Below are 25,328 nucleotides of genomic sequence, written 5' to 3'. Positions count from 1 at the left end.
CGGAATCAGTGAAATGAGGGGCATGTGGAAATACAACAGTATGAGAACAGCAGATGGTGACAAGAGATAAATGTTAACAAGCTTTCACAAAAGACCAAGTCCTCCAAGTCCCTCCACTCCAGCAGGTATCATAAGAAAGAATTAAAGTACTGGAACAGTGAAGAGAGCAACGACCTAAACATACTGAAATTTGGTTCATTCAGACTGCATCCATCCACACCTTCCTATTATAGAAAGAAAAAAATAAAAGGAAAAAAATATCACACTAGGGGTTTGGAATAGAGTACTGCAACAGTTTCTCACGATCTCATATGGAACAGTTGAAGCACTTGATCTGAGTCCTGGGACATGAGTTCCAGGTGGACCGAGCTCTTAAAACCTAACTTGTTTAGGAACCTTTGTAGCTCATGAAGGAGTGGGAAAATACCCACTGGCAAACCATTCTGAGAAAAGCAATGACTCTTCACTCTCAAGCCAAAAAGGCTACTCATGTGGTTCCAAAGTACAAGACAAGGCACCTCTATATGACAAGAAAGTCAAGAGGATGAATAAAGTTAAAAGTAGATGCCACGAGCACTCACTGATCCTATGAAGAGGCATGTATGTCAGAAGCCGCACAACAGCATCACTGCACACTCACCCTGACCCACACATCACATTCCAATAAGTCTGGCGAAGCTGACATTTTATGGTACAAACAAGGTGCTAAGAAGCCTATATTCTGACAGAGGATGGCTGAGAAGTGCAGAGGCAGTGCTAAGACTGAGCTATGCTAAGTTAAACTCTTTCAGAGATAGTGGGCTAGAAAGAGGGAGAAGTGAAGGTTTGACACCCGCTTGATAACAAAACGTTGTGAGGCAGCGTCATGTTGGTGCTGTCAAGAATGCACCACAGGACAATGGTGCTGAGACATCCCAAACTACTCAGTTCTGACAAAACCAGAGTACTAAGCACTGTTTTAGGCATGAGCAGATGGAGCAGTGGATAGGAGGAACTCCTTGGCACCTAAGGTCCAGCTCAGCAGACAAGCAAGACTCTTCAGCAATACTAGCCAAGGAGATCAGTCTCTGAAGAAGGCAAGGAGAAACGTTGACAGATTGCTAGAGACCTTTTTAACCATACTATCTCAATGTAAACTGGAACCCAAACCATGCAAGGCACATCTTCAGAGGTATGAAGGCTGGAACTGCACCATTTAATGCAGCTGGATCTGTTACAACTTGCTGGCTCCAAAAATCAAATACTACCCTTATCATGCATTTGAAGCAGAAACTCCAGAGTTTAAACCCTTGCTTATATCTTATACAAGGCTTGAAACAGCAGTGGTGTTGCACACTCAAAGACCATATGATTCCACAGAACAATGGATGAAAAAGCTAAGTGTTTCACACATGACAAAGACCAAAGTATTTTTCACTGATACTACAGTGTTCTCTTGCCTTATGGAACATCAATCAGCTAGCTCAGTATGCAGGCTGATTGAAAAGAACTGAAATGATGGTGGATGTACTTCTCATTCTATTCTATGTCATAAGTGACAAGAAGGACATGAAAAGGTAGAAAATCCCCAGATATCTGACATGCAAAAACTTGCACATACAAGAATATATTTATTGTGAAAATGTACACATGTACAATCAAAGAAGTCTATCTTGTGTCTTCTCCAAGGTCAAATATCTTTTCCTTGTTCCATTTTCAGGTCCAATCCCATCAACAAGCATGTACTTGATTAAATTTGGTGGAAACAGTCCACTAGATACATGGAGCTATTCATGCATAATTATTTCCAGGAATTGCATCATCTACACTTTAAATTAGATATTTAAAGGATTCTAGCAACTACATAAAAATTAACATGCAAGACAGGCATGCATTACTGGATACAGAAGATTTATATTCTGGGACAGGTTTTTTTTTCCCCCACATTTAAAGCAATCCCATCATGCTCTTCACTATATTTGAAACACAGGAGTTCAAGTCTAAACTTAACTGTTTTGCATTACATCCATTTCTTTGTCCTAGCTGCTGTGGATGTAGTAAAATGATCCCTTTCATGTTTGTAGCAGCCAAAACGTACAGGAGAACTTTTCCCTCACAATCTTGACTAAATCAATCTTCATTCCTTCAGTCTTTGGTCTAGCAAATATGGCATAACAGCACTCCCACTTCTTTACGAGATACTCTTAAAATAGGGTACATTTTCTTGAAGTACAGTCCCCAAAGATGAACATACTGCTTCACTGAGACTTTACAGAATCTACTAGAGTGGAAATGGCAATTCATGTGTCTTTCAGGCTATATCCTGTTTATACAATCCAATTTTGTATAAGGTTTTTTAACTTGTTATTAAAAATATAGCAGCATGACACTGTTCACTTGCATTTATTTTGTGACTGACTGAGTCATTACCTAAGGAACCTTTCCATACCCAGTAATTCATAATTTGGATTTGATCCTATATTCATGTATTACCTTGAATATGACTCATTGAACTGTACTTTATATTTTTAAGACTGTATTTGTAATCTGTCAGGATCCTTTCATTCTAAACCCACTGTCGAGCCTACAAATTTCAAATTTATCATTTGCAAGTTTAATAAACATTCTCAGTGATACAAGGCACTCAAAAATACCAAATAGATCCATAGCACAGATCTCTGTGGAATACCATTCCATGTTTCAAATTTGACAACAATGTAACTACTTCTAATTGTTTTACAATCTTCTTCCCATAGTAGATTCCTCTTGATTATGCTTCTAAGATTACTTCTAAGAATATTTAAGAAGAGCGTCAAAAGCAAAAGAACTACAATTTCATGACATAAAACATCTGCCTCCTGTCCACAAGCCCTGCTGTGGACACGATTTCGTTTCATAAGAGGAAATCAAATCAGTTTGTCATGAGCTATTCTCAGCAAATCCATTTTGTCTATCAATGATATTGTGATTACTTTTCAAGGTGTTTATTGTGTATATGTGTCCCCTGTCCCAAGCTGATTAGTCCAAATTCTTAAAAATGTCATATTTGCTTCTCTGCAATTTTCTAATGCCTTATTGATTCTCTGTGCACCTAAGGAGAACTAAAAGTGACACCTGAAACTACCTGCAAGTTATTTTACATATTATTTCAAGCTGTTCCTAATGTAGCTTGTTTTAAAAAGGGATATGATATCAGATTTGAGCTGAAAAGGCTTGAAAAATTTTATGTGTGAAGAGTCAAGAGCAGACTAGTTGATCACCATAAGAATGCGTATCATGATTTTTTTATGTTTCATTTAGAAGAATCTAACTTTGAAGAACACCAGCATTAGCTTACTGATGCTTCAAAGAGTAATTCTTGTATCTATTACCATAAAGCATAATATACGTATTTGGAAGCATTATTTTATTTATTTTAAAAACCAGATACTAACCAGTTATCTATGCCAGTTTCATTGTCTGAATAAATACACAACATTTTTATTAACAGTAGACATTACCTGGGAAGTTTTCACACAATACTTCTATAGGGGTTGCTCGTTTTGTGTCTCCAATTTTCTGGTAACGTTCTTTTAATGTATCAGCCTATGATACAAGAACAAAACAAGCTTCTGAAGTTATACAGCTTGCAGACAAACTTTCAAAAAGAAAAAGATCATGGCAAGAAAAGCTGATGATCTGAAAATAGGATAGAGGAAGATATCAAAAACCACTACCTTTAAACCTTGCCATGGAAGGCTTCCTCTGAGAAAATACATAAACATATGACCTAAAGCTTCCAAATCATCTCTTCTACTTTGCTCTGAAACAAAATTCAAATATTATTAGAACATTCAATCTGGTAATTTTACATTATATTTAAAAGGTTAGCTTCCAAATTACGTAAAAATAATTGGGAGGTATAAAATACTTGAAATCAAACTTGAGTATGGGGGGGCGGGGAGGAGCGGCTTCTTATATGCCATGGACTCCATTAAGAACACAGCTAAAACAAAAACAAGCAGATGCTGACTGCAGGTATATTCATCTTAACAGCACTTTGAACAAACTATCTCGCTGTAAGAAATTGTTCTTATTTTAAAATATATTTTGACCCTTTACATTTTAATTCCCATATTTTTTGACCCATTAGTTGTGAACTTGAAATAATTTAAGAAAGTTTTAATTGAACTTGTTTTTCCTCTATAAAATCATGGAAAAGATGGTATGTTTATCAGGAACCCTTGCAGAATTTTTAAGTAAGCCAAAAGTGGACTGAAGAAGGCTCAGAAGTCTTACTATTTGATCAGAAAGCAGCATGGAGGGGCATATACATACAGCCTGCTCTCAAGTCTAGCTGACTTAAAAACGAAGTTACAGAATATAATGTCTGGCATGGCTACAATTTTTCATCTGTAGTAGAGCAGCAGCAGTCCTTCGAAAAGTTCACAGAAGGTTAAAGAAAAAGGAAAGTAACAAGTAAAACGCAGTGCATTCAAGGTTCAAAGTTTTCAAAGTTCATTCTGTATTATTTTTAAACAAAATGCATTGTTCTTAGGAAAACTGAATGTAACAGAGAATAGTAAAAGTCTTTAAGTGACTAATAGAAAACAGATTTTTACATTTTCACCTGACTCCATTCTGTCCGGTTCTTGAAACAACTGTCACACAGCATACTATGTTTTGCAGTAACAGTATTTACCTCTAACTTTGACTTCCTGACACAAGGCAGAAAACCAAAATGTTAACATTGTTTCTACTCAGTATTTTCATAAAGACAAAATCACTATGCTTTGACAGCAAGAGAAATGGAACAGAAAAGTAAATGAAAAAATGTTAGATTTTGAACACAGGAAAGTTAACAAAGCCAACCTGTCTTTGATCTGATCAACGTAAAATATTTCCACAAATACACTGCATCTGAAAAACAATTCTTAATCTTCATATAAAAAGAACAATTTACTTATTACTGTGTTTTCTATCCCTGTCTTCTCATTTGAACACTGAGTAAACACATACTAGCGAATGAATAAGAAAATACCAAAAAAATGTATGGTAATTCAGAGCACAGGCTACATCTAGCCCCTTGCTTCATCACACATCTGCCAGCCGTATGAGTGTTTTTCACAGTCATTTCTCTTTCACTCATTTCCAGTTCCCTTGCCAACACTCTTCTTATTGTGTCCACTCCTCCACTCTTGCTGTCCACTGCTGCCACTTTTCTCATTAACCACCCTCCAGACAATCTGGTCTTATTTGAATTTATCTGCCAACCCTGCAACATCCCATCTGCTGACCATATGCTATCCTGATGCAACCACGTAGGTTAAGAAGAAAGCAGGAATAAGCAGTAGAGTTCTGTGCCTGACAGGTTTCAGCACATGAAAGAAACGTTGACTCCAGTTGCCTGCAGAAATCCCTTGCTCTTTATGAGATAGGGTGGACATGGAGATAGTGAGTACTTCGTGAGCACTGCTCATGATGAATGTTTTGTGCAATGCAGTGTGCATTTTATGTAAGACACACAGATCAGTGGTAAAGTGGCAGCAAAGTATAGAAAAGTGTTACAAGTGTGCAACCCACGTCCCATCTATGGGCAACACTAAGATATGGCCCACAAAAATGTATTGGAAAGTTCTTTGCTAAGGGACAGTAATTCCTCTCTTTTGCATTAACTTCTATAGGTTATGCTGATAAAAGATTAACCTCTTTAAAAAAAAAACCCAAAACAACACAACTGATTGAGGCAATTGCTCCTTCACTGAGAGTCCTTTCTATAAAAGGAGAAACTTAATTTTTACCCTGAAATGATCTCTAATTAAGAGGATTTTTTTTTTTAAATGAGCTTTGGACCACTGGTGATATTTCTGTAGGGTAGTTCTGTGGAACTACTTCTAGGATACACCATTTGAATTCACAATGCCCTCAAGAATCTGCTATGGGAAAGGATTTTTTTGTCTGTTTTAATTTTTGGGAAAGGGGATTGTTATTTAGAATTCAATTGAGTTCTTCACTAATCACTTTGGAGTAGTTAAAAACCAGTAGTCAAATACCCTTTCCTACGGATGCAATTCTTCAAGATAAGCCTGAGAAACAGGAAACTCAAAGATTATATCGCTATTGTCGGAAGAAGTGCCTCTGAAAACTGGAAAAAGAAAACTAGCAGTGGCCTAGCTGGAACACTAAAGGATTTCAAGCATCAGTTGGAGGAAAGGCTGCTGATGTACGCCGATCCTAGTGCATCACAATGAGATTGAGAGGATCTGCTTCCTAAAAGGTAATAGGATCAGAAGATGACAAACACATAATAAAGCTTTAGTGCACATGGCCTCCCCTCTCTCAAGGAGGTCACCTGAAGCTAGCTAAATTAGTACGAAACTAATACCTGTTCTTTAGTTCACAAGCTATAGATAAACTAATCATCTTGATTCAAATAGGTTGATTTTAATAATAACTAGAATCTCATTCACCAGGCTATCTCCAGAAATTATCTTTTTTTAACATACACAGTAAAGTAACCATAACATAGGCCAAACGATAGACATTCAGTCTTCAGTAAGCATCCATTACAGACACCGCATTCCCCCTCCAAAGAAAGTTGTACTGCTTACTATAGGAATGCTGAAACAGTAAAAACATACTATTTGTTTGGATCAGAAAACACACTATTAGCTATCAGGATGATTACATGGTTTGATACACAGACTCTTTACTGTAATCACAAAGTAGATGGAAAGTGACAATCTATATATCCTGAACTATCAGTCTATAAAGTTTAGCAAAAATAAATTTGAAAGTTATCACTCAAAGTTTGTAGTCTTACCAAAAATAATATGACTCCATACAATAATATAATTTGAGGGAAGGAATAACAACACTTCCTGAATAAAATAATGAATCCTTAAGTTAATGAATCTGGTTCATAAAAATGGAAGTTGTATGTCAATTTTATCATAAGTACACATTGTATGCCATACTGTTAAGAATAATGTGGACTTCACAGAAAAAATTCTATTTTCAGTTATACCCTTAATTAAAAGAGCAAAGATTTATTTAGCTCAGTTTGTATTAGAAGCATTATTTCATATGATTATGGATTTATAAGGTTAGTTTACACAGAAAAAAGTATTTATCTAAGGCAGCTACAAGGCAGCCCCTGAGGTCTAGTGATAATTCAGTGGGCATGAGAAGGAGACTAGTGAGCTTCCTAGGGGGGTTCTAGGTCTGGAAAAGAACTTCATTGTGCACGACTGGCTCAGTGACAAGTGAAAGCTGCTAGGATTCCTGGAGGGCCATCACCACAAAGCACAGCCTGTAACTGCAGAAAACTTTTTTCTTTTGAGTTTCTGGAAAAACTCCCCGATTTAGGCCAATACAATTTTAGGTCCAAACATTTATTGTTCTTATTATAAGAAATTAAAATTGATTCAGTGTAGAATTTTTTTTTTGGCTGGTTTAGATTACCAAAATGTCTGGCCCCTAGAAAACTGATTTTACATCTAGAACACATGGCTGCTCTGATAATAGAGTAGATCTCCCATAAAAGGGTGGGGTTTTTTCGGTTTTGTTTGAAGATAAGTACTGTTTAAAGAAATTTACTTTATTTGGCTTTTCAGTTATCATTAAAGGGCAGAGCTGTTTCATTCCCAAGAGTCTTAGGCATTCATTGCAAGATAACTAACCTCTGCCTCTTCAATAATTAAGCACCACCAAGAAAAGACCAATATAACAAGGGATGATATTGGTTGTTCCACAGAGACCATTAGAGATAGTCATATTATAGCAATCAAAACTTCATGTGACTACACTTCCTGTAGCCAAATAACTGAGACAACAGTTCAGTATACTGTTGTTCTGAGCTTATGGAAATCCCAAAACAATTACCCATTTAGATTTCCAGCAAACAGAAAATTGTAAGACTTTTACAGATATAGATTTTTGTCTTCCTTAGCTCCCAGTCAGAATCTACACGCTCTGGGATCCCTCTCTCCCTTCCTCAAAAATGAAGAGGACTGGAAAAGAAGCATGGAGTAATTTTATCCCCAAGAGAAATTACCTTATAAAAGCAAGGGCACCAGCCACAAGCTGATAAGGGCTGCAGAATATTTGTAGTTTCTTCAAATAGCTATGTGACTAAAGCCACATTGTTCTTCACATAGACAAAATACCTTCTATTCCAGATACAAACTCCCAGCTTGGCACAGAACTACCAGAAACCCTTGATCAAATTTATGTTTCTGGAACAAAAGATCATTGAAGTAATTGGCTACATAATGTCCAGTAGCTATACACCACCTTCTACATACACCTCAAAAACAGTGGGCCTTGGTAATTTTGTGCAAGCTTTGACTAAACATGCACAAACATTTAGTCTTTCTAGTTACTATGCACTTGTGATGACAGTGTTAAATGCTATGATCCTAAGATGTACTTTTGATCAAAAGACAACATACTTCATTATTTATACATACTAACATAGAACAAGTTACAGATCAAAAATGCATACCTGAAATCAACCTATGAAAGAATGTGAACCTGACAGTCTCCCTCTTTACTAAAAACACACTTATTTTTTACAAGGGTCAGCTGACACCTTGGATAGTCAAGAAGCAGTAATACATGCATTAGTTTTGTTGTCAGACCATTCAAGTTGCTAGGAACGTTACCTACAGACTAAAAATACTGCCCTAAAAAATTCTCTTACTACCAATATTTTCAGTGCTGAATATATCCTATATAACACTGCCTTTGCAACCAATGGGACAACAGAGCTTGAAGAGCTTCAGTATTCAGTATATCCCACTGGACGAATTAAATAAATGCTACATTTTTAGAGGGGAATCACAGAACATACAGAAAAAATAAACTCCACATAAAGGAGAGGCTACGAAAGAGCCCCATTCATGCTGTTCAGTGTTTGTTAGACCTAAGAGATCATGTCGAATAGTTCTCTGTCACCCAAGAAATGCCTGCAAAATAATTAGGTCAAGAAGAACCACTGCTCTGAGTCTGAACTGAAGCAGAGTTATTACACATCCTTTTACTGTATGAATGCATACAGAAAAAAGGCCAGCTTCATATACAATGCATTTTTACATGGGTAAGTAGGGTGGGAGATCTTTCATTATATTTAAATTACCTGGAATATGCTATTATACTGTTGTTATTAAGAGACTGCTTCTTATTAAGAATTTCAAAATCCACTGACATCAAACAATGACACGACTTGGAGCAGTGACAAATTTGTCATCATGGTGGTCATAACAAGAAAATATTGTAGCACTCTAATAAATACGGCTGTATTATAAAGATAGGATTCTCTTTCCATTTTCAAATGCTAAAGGAACTGCTGAAATAAAGTTGGCATACTGTATTTCACTTCTAACATGGGGGAAAGGCCAAAAAGTGGTTTAGGAGGCCAGTTCTCAGATACAGTTTCAACACCATTGTGGAAATAAATTTAACTGAAAAAGGAAAATAATTCCTATTTTTACACAACTGTAAAACAATAATGAAAAAATTAGTTTAAGCTCATGACCATTACTTCTAATAAATATTAAATAAAAAAGTCAATAAATAAACCTTTTATCCACTACTAAAACAGTAACGACTTAATGTGCTGAGAAAGCAGCAGAAGTTTTCTGCTCTGTTTGTAGTACAGGAGCATGTATTACTGGCAGACGTTGCCCAAAGAGGTTGTGGAGCCTCCCTCTCAGAGATTTTCAAGTCGTCTGGACACAGTCCTGGACAATCAGTGCCAGGTGGCCCTGCTCAAGCAGGGAAGTTGAACAAGATGACCTCCAGAGGTTCCTGCCATCCTCAACCATTCTGTGATTAGTAGTCCACTACTGGAATCTTTCTTTGCTTGCCAAGGGTTACCAAACACTTCTGTAATGAGGAAAGGAACCACAGTGGCCCTGATGCTATGGCAAATGGAGATGCTGATATTCAAACTGTCCACTACTGAAATACATAACCAGTACCTTCTAATTTTGAGACATTTGCTGAGACTCAAACCAGCAGTTGAAGATGCACAAAACAGAATGAGGGTAATATCCTGATGCTCTTAAATTTTAGTTGAAATAAGGAGAGATTCCCCCCACTCCTTTCCCTTGTCCATGTGAAAACATATGGGCATACAGCTGAAAGCAAAGATAGCTGTCAGCTCTGAAGCAGCCACTATCTAACAAAAATCGACCTTTGGAGGCTACCAGTCATTGACTGCGGAAGACGAATATCACGTCTGACACCAAGTTTGGTCTTCTTACACCCTGAAATTGCAGCCCTGTGTTAGGGATAACTGAACACTTTGTGAATCAACCCCCAAAACACGACAGGTTTTTAGTGCAGTTTAGATTTCAATAAACTGAAAGGTTTGTTAGCTTTAATACCTAATACCGAAACCTGTAGCTGTTCATAATTTTCTTCATTATCCATTTGGTCTTCCTTTCCATGACAACTACTACCAATCGTCATTCTTTTCTTCTACAAGTAAGCACCAATTTCAGTGGCCCAACTTTTAATCTGCTATCACGCTGCAAGGTACATGTTTTAATCTGAAATCTACAGTAAACTGCTACACAATTTCTTGTAAAATTTCCTGTCATCAATTTATTAAAAACCTTTAAATTTGTAAACTTTTTATCACTGTATTCTACTTAAACAGAGAGAATAAACTATTTAGAATTAATATCAATAAACGATACTTAAAGATATGTTAACTACAAATACAGTAATATGCACTTTTAACTCTGTAGACTGCTTTGCAGACTACGCAAAAGTGCACATTAGTATATCTTTCAAAGGAATCACTACTTGTATTTTATAAAGATTATTTTTGCTTAAAAGTCTTGCTCATTAGTGAAGAGCTGAGTAGAAAAGTATATGAAGACATTGACATACTTCAGGTATTGAAAAAGTTCTGGAGAAGAACAGAATGTCTTGGAGTCTAAATATGGAAACAAGGGCTATTTAAATACTTAAGTCGAAGTTCAAAACTTAGGCCCTTCTACTCCTCAGCTCTTTCGTCCATGTCAACCTTGTTCATAAATTGCTTATTTGAAGGAAGGATGCTTCCAGAATTTATTTTATTAGAAAAGGAAGCCTGTAAGAATGGTAACAAAAAAAAACTTCCCTCAAACTACCAAGACTCATCTTGCCAGCAAAAGGAAGATGTTTCTCGCATGTTTCAATTCATCTGTTCAACTACAACATAACAGCTGAACTTTGTATGTTGATTAACTTCTTTATGTCCAAAAGCTTTAGTTGTAAAAAAAGAAAAGCAAACTGGATCAACTGTTTCACAGCTGCTCCACTAAATATAAACCCACTTACTAAGCTTCGCCGAGCAAGCTGTATTCCAGGATGTTCAGAGACCCAAGAGTCTCGGTTGTTTTTCACCAGACTTGGTTATATTCTAGATATTAAATGTATTTCTTTGACAAACAATATTGTTGAAATTTGTGCATTCCTCATGTACAAGTACAAAGAATTACAGCGCTGCATCATACACTTAGCAGAAACTATCTCAAATATCTTTTACTTACTTTAATTAATTCTATAATTTCTAGAGAAGCATTTCCAAAAAAACTAAAAAGATGGACACAAGAGCCCAATCTCCCACCTTTAAAAAGGGAAGCAACTACTATTTTGTCTTATTTTCAGAACTTCCCCCTAAAGGTATGCATATAAAGAAGGCAGCCATCCTGTGAAGATGTTTTCAGCATGTGGGCCTGCCAATGAGATTTTAAAAGCAACTCAAAAGGCTGCCTCCAAAATCAGGTGTCAAATACACAGGCAAGACAGTTACAAATTAAAGAGCACTTTTTCCATTTCCCTAAAAAAATTTACATATGTGTAAATATGTAAAAAGTTATTTAAATTTAGGTGTACAGTACCCAAATATAACTCTTACCAAATGACTAGGATCACCTTTCAGCAATTGTCTGATTCAGTGATTTCTGACCATATGCTTCTAATAACCTGGGGACCTTACACACACCGTTAATCTTGCACATGGATACATAACATAACCATAGTTTCACCTGCTTTTTTCTCCCTACTTAATGGAGAAATTTGAGGTTGTTCTAGGAATCTGTGTGGAGAAAGCAAGATCAACTCATGCCCAAATCAGGGACGAAGAGCAGAATTCGTTTGCACATCATGAAATTAAATCCTTCAGCTTTGCTTGTGAGGAAACAAAGAAGCCAGAGGATGCAGAGATGGAAGGCAGGTAAAATACAATTCAAAAATAATTTTAAATTATGAAATAATGTTTGGCCATGTGAAATCTATACCCTTTTGAAATGTCAACATCGAAAAATAACTTCCTTTCATCATCAGCTAAGTATATCTGTTTAAGTCTTCTTCCCACCTGTTTTAAAGATTTGCAGGTTTTGCTTAATTTGAAAAAGCTCCACATTTTTAACTTGCCTGGAGATGCTGCAAATTTCCCAAGTTTGCTGTCCTGAAGTGCTGTTGAATTACGTTTTGTAAACACAGATCTACATTTGCATGGAATGCACTAAACAGTAATTGTATATACTCTTTCTCCACATTTTCATAGAAAAGGCATATCTGAAACCAGTTTAGTAGTCAAGAAAATTAGACAGGTCTTTCATCCCAATTTATTTTGAGACTAAGGCATGCACCAAGAGGAAAGCAGAAAGAGGCAGAAGAGCCTCATATTGATTAAGTAAAAAAATTTTTGCCCATAGACAAGGTAACTCAATTCCTTTTTTAAAAAAAGGCATAAGAGCTGAACACACACGCCTAGTTATTATAGTTTAAACAAAATCTATTATCACAGAATCACACAGAATCAACCAGGTTGGAAGAGACCTCAGGGATCATCGAGTCCAACCGTTGCCCTTACACCACCCTGTCAACTAGACCATGGCACTAAGGGCCATGTCCAGGCTTTTCTTAAACACATCCAGAGACGGTGACTCCACCACCACCCTGGGCAGCCCATTCCAATGTCTAATAACCCTTTCTGAAAAGAAATTCTTCCTGATGTCCAACCTGAACCTCCCCTGGCGAAGCCTGAGGCTGTGTCCTCTTGTCCTATCGCTAGTTGCCCGGGAGAAGAGGCCGACTCCCACTTCACTACAGCCTCCCTTCAGGTAGTTGTAGACTGCAATAAGGTCACCTCGGAGCCTCCTCTTCTCCAGGCTAAACAACCCCAGCTCCCTCAGCCGTTCCTCGTAGGACAGACCCTCCAGACCCTTCACCAGCTTGGTCGCCCTCCTCTGCACTCGCTCCAACACCTCAACATCTTTCTTGAAGTGCGGGGCCCACAACTGGACACAGTATTGAAGGTGCGGCCTCACCAGTGCCAAGTAGAGAGGGACGATCACTTCCCTAGACCGGCTGGCTACACTATTCCTAATAGAGGCCAGGATGCCATTGGCCTTCTTGGCCACCTGGGCACACTGCTGGCTCATGTTTAGCCGGCTGTCGATCAGCACCCCCAGGTCTCTTTCCACCGGGCCGCTTTCTAACCACTCTTCCCCCAGCCTGTAGAGCTGCATGGGGTTGTTGTGGCCAAAGTGTAAGACCCGGCACTTGTTCTTGTTGAACCTCATGCCGTTGGTCTCGGCCCATCTATCTAACCTGTCCAAATCCCTCTGTAGGGCCTTCCTACCCTCCAGCAGATCGACACTCCCACCCAGCTTGGTGTCATCTGCAAATTTACTGAGGGTGCACTCAATCCCTACGTCTAGATCATCTATAAAGATATTGAACAGCACCGGCCCCAGAACTGAGCCCTGGGGAACACCGCTAGTGACCGGCCGCCAGTTGGACTTTGCCCCATTCACCACCACTCTCTGGGCTCGGCCAGCCAGCCAGTTTTTAACCCATTTAAGAGTCCACCCATCCAAGCCCCGGGCAGACAGTTTGTCCAGGAGGATGCTGTGGCAGACAGTGTCGAATGCCTTACTGAAGTCTAGATAGACTACATCCACAGCCCTGCCCTCATCTACTAAGCGGGTCACTTTGTCATAGAAGGAGACCAGGTTGGTCGAGCAGGACCTGCCTTTCATGAATCCATGTTGGCTGGCCCCGATGCCCCAATTGTCCTGCATGTGCCGTGTAATGGCACTCAGGATGATCTGTTCCATCACCTTGCCTGGCACCGAGGTCAGGCTGACAGGCCTATAGTTCCCTGGATCGTCCTTCCGACCCTTCTTGTAGATGGGCGTTACGTTTGCTAATTTCCAGTCAGCTGGAACTTCTCCAGTTAACCAGGACTGCCGGTAGATAACAGAGAGTGGTTTGGCAAGTTCATTTGCCAGTTCCTTCATTACTCTGGGGTGAATCCCATCCGGGCCCATAGCCTTGTGGGTGTCCAACTGGCACAGCAGGTCACTAACCGTCTCCTCCTGGATCATGGGAGGTTCACACAGCCCCCCATCCCTAACTTCAGGCTCTGGGGGCCGAGTCTCCTGAGGACAACCGGTCTTGACATTAAAGACCGAGGCAAAGAAGGCATTGAGCTCCTCTGCCTTTTCCTCATCCCCTGACACTACACTACCCTCCTCATTCAGCAAGTGGTGGAGGCTCTCCTTGACCCTCCTTTTGCTGTTGATGTATTTGTAAAAGCTTTTTTTGTTGTCTTTGACTGTAGCAGCCAAATCGAGCTCTAATTGAGCTTTGGCCCTTCTAATCTTCTCCCTACACAACCTGGACACGTCCCTATAGACCTCCCAAGTTACCCGACCCTTCTTCCAGAGCAAGTAGGCTCTCTTTTTTTCCTGAAGTTCTAGTCTAAGTTCCCTGTTTAACCAGGCCGGTCTTTTTCCCCGACGGCTTGCCTTCCTACAGACTGGGACAGCCTGCTCCTGAATATTTAGCAATTCCCTTTTGAAGCATGTCCAGCCTTCCTGGACTCCTTTGCCCTCTTCAGGGCATGGACCGAGTCCCTTGGGAATCGGTCCACCAGCCTCTTAAACAGGCTAAAGTCAGCCCGCCGGAAATCTAAGGCAGAAGTTCTACTCTTGCCCCTCCTTACTTCCCCCACTATCGAAAACTCTAACATTTCGTGGTCGCTACTCCCAAGACGGCCACCGGCCCTCACATCTCCCACTAGTCCTTCTCTGTTCACAAACAACAGGTCAAGCAGGGCCCCTCCTCTAGTGGGCTCATTTACCACTTGCATGAGGAAGTTGTCCTCCACACATTCTAGGAACCTCCTAGATTGCTTCCTCTCTGCCATGTTGTATTTCCAGCAGACATCTGGCAAGTTGAAGTCGCCCACGAGTACAAGGGCCGGCGACCGGGCGGCTTCTGACAGCCGCTTGTATAACGCCTCATCCGCCTGCTCGTCCTGGTTGGGTGGTCTATAACAGACTCCCACCGTAATGTCCGCCCTGCTGACCTTCCCCCTGATCTTCACCCATAAACATTCAACCTTGTCATCCTCACCATCTTCCTCAATTTCGAAACAGTCCAAGCACTCCCTAACATACAGCGCTACCCCACCGCCTCTCCTGCTTCGCCTGTCCCTCTTAAAGAGCTTATAGCCATCCATAGTTGCACTCCAGTCATGAGAGTCATCCCACCACGTTTCTGTGATGGCAACCACATCATAACCTTCCTGCTGTACGGTGGCTTCTAGCTCTTCCTGTTTGTTGCCCACACTGCGTGCATTGGTGTAAACGCACTTCAGCTGGGCTAGCGGCCTTGCCCCCAATGCAGGCCTGTCACCCCTAGGTTTATTTGTGGCTGCCCTCGTCTTATCCCCCTCCCCCATCGAACCTAGTTTAAAGACCTCTTAACCAGCCCTGCCAACTTCTGGGCCATAACCCTTTTCCCCTTCTGACTCAGCTGTTCCCCATCCGGCATAAGCAGGCCCAGTGCCATGAAAGCCACCCCGTGGTCAACAAACCCAAAATCCCACCTACGGCACCAGTCTCTTAGCCACATATTAATCTGTTGTACTTTCATAGTCTTTTCCCTATTTTCACCCAACACTGAAGGAATTGAAGAGAATATCACCTGCACACCTACCCCCTTTACCAAACGCCCCATGACTTTATTATAAAAAAAAATACATTAAACTGAACTACACTGGAGGAGCTGAAGCATGTTCAAAGAAGGGCAACGAAGCTGGTGAAGGGCGTACAGTACAAGTCTTATGAGAAGCGGATGAGGGAACTGGGGCTGTTTAGTCTGCAGAAAAGGAGACTGAGGGAAGACCTCATCGCTCTCCACAACTACCTGACAGGAGGTTGTAGCAAGGTGGGTGTTGGTCTCTTCTCCCAGGTAACAAGTGACAGGAGAAGAGAAATGGCCTCAAGTTGCACCAGGGGAGGTTTAGATTGGATATCGGGAAAAATTTCTTCATGGAAAGGGTTGTCAAGCATTGGAACAGGCTGCCCAGGGAACTGGTGGAGCCACCACCCCTGGCGGTATTTAAAAGATGTGTAGACATGGTGTCTAGGGACATGGTTTAGTGAAGGACTTGGCAGTGTTAGGTTAACAGTTAGACTCAATGATCTTAAGGGTCTTTTCCAACCTAAATGATTCTACGATTCTACATGTTAAGGTCACATCATCAGCTATGGCTGCTAACCATAAGATACTATGGTCTGATTTATTGATAAAATGTTTTATTACTATATGGAAAATGTGAATGGTTTCTCATTTGTCATATTAACATGAAGTACCTTTGAACCATAAGTATTATGACACATTTTTTACGACCAATTCAAAGAGCAACCTAATCAGTGATTACCATGCGATGATATGCAATTGATTTACACCATTTCAAAGGTGTCGAACCTGTTTGCACTAGAAAACCTCTATACGATTGAAATAAACAGACTGCTTTAAGTGCTCGTGCACCTTTTTCCAGCTAGATTTATTCATTCAATAATAACAAATTACCTCTCTATATACATCCTGTCATTCCTTTAGCTCATCATATTTACAACACCAGCATAACCATTAACTACTCTGACAAAGAGTCATTAACAGTAGAAACATTAAAAAAAAAATCAAATCAGCATCAAATACAAGCTACTTTTATTCCATTACATGGTGCTTTTCAAAGGGATCAAAAAACTGGAAAGGTAGCACTGAAAACCTGTGTTGTTGCACCTATTCACTTTGATATCTTTAATAAGCATATCTACTTCCTGCCATCCCCACCCTGCCATGGTAGGCTTCTAATGTGAAGATGCTATGATACAAAAATATACACCTTATCTTTCTTTTATGGATATCTAACAAAAATAGAATAATTACTTGCTGAGACATGACCATGATGAACAGAGACCCAAACAACCGTATTCCCATAAACAGCACTGCCATAAGGACAAACTAATTCTGCACAGTACACAAGACTTGAAGTTCTTAATGACTACAGACTGAGAAAAATTACAACTTGAAAACAAGATGATTTCAGACCAACGACAGCTGTTGAATTCTCGTTTCTGCACTTAAACACACACATACCTTTTCCTAAATGTGTATTTATACTCATGTATCTAGCTGTTCCGGTAAGGCTCTTGTGTTCTCGATATGGTATGTGCTTCTTTGTTTCTGGATCTACATACTCCTTTGCCAAACCAAAATCTATAATATGAATAATTTGCTGGGTTTTGTTTCCAGGTCGTCCTATTAAGAAGTTCTCAGGTTTTACATCTCTGTATATCAAGTTCTTTGAATGGACATATTCCATACGAGAAATCTTTAATAAAAGGAAAAAAACAACAGAAAGCTGTTTGAGCTTCAGGTTGCCACATTAAATTGTGGTAGAAAGTAAATATCTTACATTGACCTTATATTTAGAGGAAATCACCCCTCCTATCATCTTAAAACCAAAGGGCTATTGCTTTTAACAAGGTATCTCCCAGTTAAAGTCAATGAAAGTTGTACACATCCCCTAAGCAGATACACCACATCGTGTATTTGAAAGTTTCATGCTGGACATCAAACATGAAACAGTGTATAATAGAAGTTATCTTCTTTAAGAACAGTTGGTAGCAAGTATGTTTTGTGCACATTAAAAATATAACCAGAAATTAAGTCATCAAGCAGTGAGCAGCAAAGTTCCATGTACATCTATTACATATTAAAGGTACAAACAAGAGAAGCACTGAAAGTTCACCACTATGCATATAAAGTCCATTCTAGGTGGATCACTTTCTATCAAAATTTATATATTCAGAAAGGAACAGCAAGTAGTAAAGAAAGATGATCTTTGAAGCTGTGATGATTTGAGCATTTTAAAAAATGAACAGACATATAGACATATTCAGCTTATTGACAGCCAAAATGACAATAGTTGCAGGCCTGTAATCCAATTACAGTTCTGCTTTAAACCAAAGCAGGAAATCTTCAAAAAAGGGGAAAAAATTCTTAACTGAATAATTTTGTTCTATTTTAGTATTTCTGGAAAGGTTTAGGAAATTTGTTTGTTTTCTTTCTTTCCAGGAATGCTCAGGAAAAATATTTATGCTATTTAGGAGTCCCATAATCCAACTGCTTTCGTGGATTAAAATTATTTTTATTTCATTAAGGTTTTCTTTTTAACTGAGTATGTCAAACTAAAATTCATTATTTCAGGTTGTGATCAGAAGAACACAGAAGACACAATGAAACTACATTAATGCAATGATTATTGAAAAACTAGAACAAAGTAAATGAAAGTGATATAAGACAGTCTTCCTGCTAAAACTGTATCACAGGCTCTTTAGAAGCCATCAACACCAATTTATAATACAGGAAGTGCAAATCTCTTAAGTGAAATAAGCATTTAATCGATTGAAGACTGACTCTGTTATATAGTTACATATAATGAACACTCAAATTAAAATCTATACTACTTACCAACTGTATGGCTATCATAAGAACGGTTTTAAGAGAAAACGTCCTACCACACAAGTCAAATAAATCTTCCAAACTAGGTCCAAGTAGTTCTAGCACCATTGCATTATATTTGCCACATGGGCCAAAATAGTAAACCTGAGGTATTCCATCTGTAAAATGAAAATACAAAGTAATTATAAGTGGTTAAATAAGATTAATGATCATACCAATAAAATTCCTACCTGATTTCAACTTGATCTGAAGTTAAAAATATATTTTTCATACAAATGCAACAATAAAACCTCGTAAAAACTACAGGTAAAAGATACAACAGGACTAATGAAGGTAGTACCAGTTTCATTAAATACTTTATGAATATTATATGTTTGACTTGTGAAAGATTTAAAGCTTTTTATAAAAATAAAAATCAGAGCCTATCTGCTAGGTTTCATAACAGTAAATTAAAACAGGATTTTAAAATGTCATGAAGAGAGGTTTAAATAAGACTGTTTTCAAAAAAATAGGCATTTAAATGAAACTTTTTAAATTAAGGCTATGACAAACATACATTCAGGAATAAGACCACCTTATTATCTACAGAAATCATTTAAAAATCCAAAAGAGATTAACAAATCCTCAAGTTTAATGAGACATTAAGTCAAGTTTTAGATGCACCACCAAAATAAAAATACCATAGATGACAAATTGTTACAGTCATCACTTGTTAGTATTATTTTTTTTTCTAAATACAAGCATTTTCTACTTAAATTTGCACTGGAAAGCTTCTCTTCCTCTGTTAGTTTTGGTTTCTGTTTAGACAGCAAACAAAAGAAAACATTTTTAATGGACTAACTCACATTTAAGAAAAATCGAAAGACCACAGAGTGGAAGTTTGGGGTCTTTTTAATCCAGATTTCTAGTAAAACGTATGATAGACTGAGACTTATTAATTCAAACCATATGAAGGACAGGGATTTTTTTAATATAATCATAAGAACAGATTACATAGGGAATTTTCAGAAGTCTCAAAGGGAACCTATGACAAAGATTCACCCTGATTTCACGTCTAAACTATCACACCAGATACCAGTCTTAAATTCTTTCAAAAACTGATGTCCAGAAAGAATCCATTAAATTCTACTCTTCTTGTCAAATCGCAAAAGATCTTTGAATAAAACACAATTTGACATTTGAAGTTCTATACTAACAAATACAGATTAAGTTCTAGTTCTGTGGGTTTTTTTACTTAGAAAATTATTAAAATAAAAATTAAGTTCAGAACAAAATATAAGTCATTTTCACACACAATATATGGGAACAAAAATATCCCACTGTATGTTCAGATAATAATCTCTTAAATACTCTGTAAACAGGTATAAAATACATCTACTTAGAAGGGCAAAAGGCAAATTTAGTGTTAAAGCTGTATTTGTTTTCAAATCTTGCATGGAGTTTAAAATGTGAACTGTCACTCTTGATACCTTATTTCTAAGTGTAACACTTTTCCTGTGTAAAATAAGCATTATGGTCTCCAACACAAAACACTTGAAGAATATGTTATTTTGATGTTCATAAAAACTGCAAAAAACAAAGACTGTACTATTGTGTCAAAAAATTTATTTTTGTTGAGTTTTCTATGGCAGCATTCCAGAAACCCTGGCAGGAACACATACTTACAGTACACACTTCCTCAGACAGCTGGTGATACCAAGGTCATAAATGTCTTGAAAACTAGGCCTAAAAATCACATGCATTGCACTGAGAAGATTCTCTTACTATCTAGTCTGTTACCAGAATTGTTGAACAAAGGTCAATGACATGCACAACTCAGACCTGCAAAACTACCTGTTAATTGAAAAAATTACTTCTGTTCTCTTCCTTGAACAGAAGCATAATAAGCATGTCCATATAACAAGGCTTCTCCTGGCACAGCAGAAGAATCAGTTAAATAAGTTTAACAAATCAGTTAAAGTTATCTAAGCCTTTAGTAGAGACATAACCAATTTTCAGTTTAAGTTAGCAGGGCACATAAGATCACCCACTTCATTAGAAAATGCTTCCTGAAAGAATATTTGACAAAATAAATGCAGGCATCAAAAGACTGGAAATGGTCTTTAATATTCTCAACCACTGCATTTACAATTACACTAGCAACAATGCCACGTTCTATCTTCATATATCTTCAGATATACTCATATACTTCTTCAATATAGTGAACAGCACACATATTCCAAAAATTAATATGAAAATATTCTGTACTTCTGGACTTTATAGCTTTATATAAACACCTGCCTTAAGAAGCCAGGAAATCCAGAAGTTTGAAAATAACAGTATTTCAAGCCTTATTTACTTTTGCCTTTTTGTATATATGCATTGTGTGACTATATAATTAAAAACAACTTGATATCATTGCCTTTATTCATCTCGCACTTCCTCATATGCACACGACCTCTTCCTCATTCCGCAGAATAAGTTTTGTTCACTTAAGGAAGCTAGTTATTCTGGATTTTTTTTTTTTTCTCTTCAGTACCTATCCTCTGTGTCTCATTTACTCTAAATATTCAGTACTCTGAAAACACGTTTTTCCTTTCATGTGAGCTTTTTCTATGGTGTTCATTGTTACAATACGGTACTATACAGAACTACAAAATCTATTTTCAGAATACCATAATGAAATACTGGGTTTCGCCTTCCTCCTCTGTAGATCAAATGCAAGTTTAAAAATGAAAACTTCCCTGACTCTGGGTGTTTTTTGAGGTACATCAAGTCTCAAGTTTTTCATACTTTACTACAGTGCTACTTACACTCAGATATAATTGTGTCCACTACAGCTTTGGGTTAAAAAAAAAAAAACAAAAAACAAAAATTATGGTTTTAGCAAAACTAAAAGCAAATGAATGCAGCATTTTTTAAGAGCATTTTTGCTAATCTCTTTTCCTACAAGTGAGAATAACAAAAACACAACTCCTAAAAATCCAGTTTATCTGTTCAGTTTTCTGAAGACTAGATCTTCCATTTATTCTTTTAAATATGCATAATCATACCCATATCTATATTAATATATTTAACATGCATAACCATACCCATTTCAGAAAGACTTCTCAAGAGTAGCTAACTGCTACTAATAAAGGAGCAATGACCACATTGCACACTACATCAAAACATGGTGACAGATAGTGTTTCTAATTTCAAAAATATCATCCCTGATTAACAGATAATGGAACAGAAAAGATATTTGTAGACATAAGGGGGTATCGTAACTCTAGAATTTACGTTTTCTGCCGCCACTTTCTGGTATGGAGGAATTACACATGGAAATGTGGATGTATCTGCAGCAGCAACTAAGTTACCCAACAAATGCACAGATACTTAAGTCAAAAAAACCCTAACAACTACAAACCACCTGAGCATATAAAGACAAAGAAAAGCACTGGGAATTTGGAAGAAAGAGCACCACTTGTAATGGCCTGAGACGTATTCTGAGAATCTCTGTTCTTATATTTGCACGTTTAAAGACTAATTCCAAAATATTCTCAAGAGAAGCTAGTCCCCTCTATTACCACTGCATCTGCTCTGTGTCTCTTTAAAATATTAAATGCACTTCAAAAAAAACACAGAAGCCAGAAGACTTTTGGGCTTTGGCTAAATTTATAGAACTTGTTTGCATGACTACAAGCTAGTAAAAGAGGATGCATTTGTAGAAAGGAATTTGTGATGTTGTCAGATTTGGAGGCAGAGTTGCCAATTTCAGAAGTGTGTTTATAGTAGATGTCAAAAACACTCTTGAACATTTTATTCCACCACATCATATCATGAAAGCACCACAGCAACTCCTGTTAGGTATACATCTAGAGCAGGGAGTTAGTGTTTCAGCTGTGATCAATTTTATTTAACATGGCAAGAATAGTACTTAGTCTACCTACAACACTTAATCTTCTGATTGGACAAAAACTCCAGAATACCCCAAAATTGTGTTTAATATGTTATTAACTTCTGCAAGGCAGATACGGAGTATTACATCCAAAATTCCCTGTATTTACAAAATCATTCTATATTAACAGTTTAAACTACTAGCAGTTTGGGGGTTTGTTTTGTTCTGGCTTTTATCAAAACAGTCTTACTGCTTTTGCTTAAAAACAATAACCTAATACAATTCTGTTATTTGCATTATTTCTTCACATTTTTTGATCTCCAGAAAAAAAGTCAGAAAGTAACATGGTACTAATCAAGAGTATCTGGGTTTTCTTCCCCACTACAGAGATATATATGTAAGCTCTTTTATGTAAATCTTTAAGAAAAATAGGGTAAGTTAGAAAAACAAAGAAACTTTCATTTCTAGGAAATGAAGAATTCACCCTTTTGTTAACAGGATATTCAAATACTTATCACCAATTATGAACGTGTATTTTATTTGCATTATTAGTCTGGCTTCAACCATTGAAGCCCTTTGGTGTAAGAATATAAGAAGGAAATACTGGGAACTTGTCAAGACACATCCCAGTCTTCCTTCTGTGAAATTAAAGAAGTCAGTGTTCTTAGGTATCATGCTTAATAAACTACTACTCAACCCTATTAGCTTGACAGATCTTCTGCACCATTCTCAAAAACCCTCTTTAAAGAGAAGTACCCCTCCCAAATTATGTGCAGAATTCAATGCTTGTCACACTGATGTCAGTATAAAGTTACAAGTAACTTTTTATTCTTCCGCCAATAAAGAAACTCATCTGTGGCCAAAAAATAGTATCACATGCTCCCACTAAATTACTTTAACGCTGAAACATCTAGATCCTTTCTAGGTTTACACTCTCAATACAGTACTCTTATTTTCAGACAAGAGCCATATTTGCTTATCCCTAGATATTTACACTTACTCACAAGTAAAATACTTTCATTTGAATGGACTCAGTTTACTAAAGACATCTACAACACTTTATGTGATTGCCCTACCATAAATCCGTAAATTCATTCTAAACCAATATGACTTTCAATCCTATTTCACTTATGGCAAAAATCAAGAAAGTCTTGACTCAGAAATTCACTACTTCAATACTGCTTGGATTCCAATTTCTTTCTCTAGAAAAGTCAATTTTCATTAGCCACCTAAAATATTGTTGCCGTACACCAGTGGTCTCCAAAATAGAGTGCACACACCCAAAAAGTGCGCAAGACTGTCCACTGGGGTGCTCCGGAAAAATAAAAAATTAATATAAGTTGTCATATCTAAAAATAAGAAACTAAGCTTTGCTAATATTAAATGTAGAGCTTGACACTGGAGCCCTCACTCAGTCAGATGGTTGTGTCATGTAACGGTACACACGGGATAAATCCTGGCAGATAAAGAGTGGGAATGCAGAGATTATCACCGAATCACAGAACATGAGGGATTGGAAGGGACCTCGAAAGATCATCTAGTCCAATCCACCTGCCGGAGCAGGATTACCTAGACCATATCACACAGGAACGCGTCCAGGCGCGTTTTGAATGTCTCCAGAGAAGGAGACTCCACAACCTCTCTGGGCAGCCTGTTCCAGTGTTCAGTCACCCTCACCGTAAAGAAGTTTTTCCTCATATTTATGTGGAACCTCCTGTGTTCTAGCTTGCACTCATTGCCCCTTGTCCTGTCAAGGGATGTCACTGAGAAGAGCCTGGCTCCATCCTCATGACACTTGCCCTTTACATATTTATAAACATTAATGAGGTCACCCCTCAGTCTCCTCTTCTCTAAGCTAAAGAGACCCAGCTCCCTCAGCCTCTCCTCATAAGGGAGATGTTCCACTCCCTTAATCATCTTCGTGGCTCTGCGCTGGACTCTCTCTAGCAGTTCCCTGGCCTTCTTGAACTGAGGGGCCCAGAACTGGACACAATATTCCAGATGCGGCCTCAGCAGGGCAGAGTAGAGGGGGAGGAGAACCTCTCTCAACCTGCCAACCACACCCCTTCTAATACACCCCAGGATGCCATTGGCCTTCTTGGCCACAAGGGCACACTGCTGGCTCATGGTCATCCTGCTGTTCACTAGGACCCCCAGGTCCCTTTCCCCTACGCTGCTCTCCAACAGGTCTGCCCCCAACTTGTACTGGTACATGGGGTTGTTCTTGCCCAGATGCAGGACTCTACACTTGCCCTTGTTATATTTCATTAAATTTCTCCCCGCCCAACTCTCCAGCCTGTCCAGGTCTCTCTGAATGGCTGCACAGCCTTCCGGCGCATCAGCCACTCCTCCCAGTTTTGTGTCATCAGCGAACTTGCTGACAGTGCACTCTATTCCCTCATCCAAGTCATTAATGAATATATTGAATAGAACTGGTCCCAGTACCGACCCTTGAGGGACTCCGCTAGACACAGACCTCCAACTGGACTCAGTCCCATTGACCACCACTCTCTGGCTTCTTTCCTTCAGCCAGTTCACAATCCACCTCACTACCTGATCATCCAGACCACACTTCCTCAGTTTAGCTGCGAGGATGCTGTGGGAGACCGTGTCAAACGCTTTACTGAAATCGAGATAGACCACATCCACAGCTTTACCATCATCTATCCACCGGGTTATGTCC

The 25,328-nt window shown here is 38.4% G+C and overlaps 1 protein-coding gene across 4 annotated transcripts in view; it reads right to left on the bottom strand.

The window, feature by feature from the left end:
• CSNK1G3 (casein kinase 1 gamma 3) overlaps positions 1–25,328 on the bottom strand; it is a 101,779-nt gene that overhangs the window by 21,955 nt on the left and 54,496 nt on the right. For all 4 annotated transcript variants that reach the window (XM_068422583.1, XM_068422587.1, XM_068422586.1 and 1 more), the window contains exons 5-8: positions 18,796–18,944; positions 17,419–17,653; positions 3,696–3,781; positions 3,480–3,564 (exon numbers count right to left, since the gene is read on the bottom strand). In XM_068422583.1, the coding sequence (XP_068278684.1) occupies positions 3,480–3,564; positions 3,696–3,781; positions 17,419–17,653; positions 18,796–18,944 (555 nt within the window). The remainder of the gene's footprint in view (positions 1–3,479; positions 3,565–3,695; positions 3,782–17,418; positions 17,654–18,795; positions 18,945–25,328) is intronic.

Source organism: Nyctibius grandis, chromosome Z (assembly GCF_013368605.1).
Source record: "Nyctibius grandis isolate bNycGra1 chromosome Z, bNycGra1.pri, whole genome shotgun sequence".
In the NCBI taxonomy this organism is placed as follows: domain Eukaryota; kingdom Metazoa; phylum Chordata; class Aves; order Nyctibiiformes; family Nyctibiidae; genus Nyctibius; species Nyctibius grandis.
Note: the sequence above shows the minus strand (reverse complement) of the source record. Positions and strands in the feature narration are given on the sequence as shown.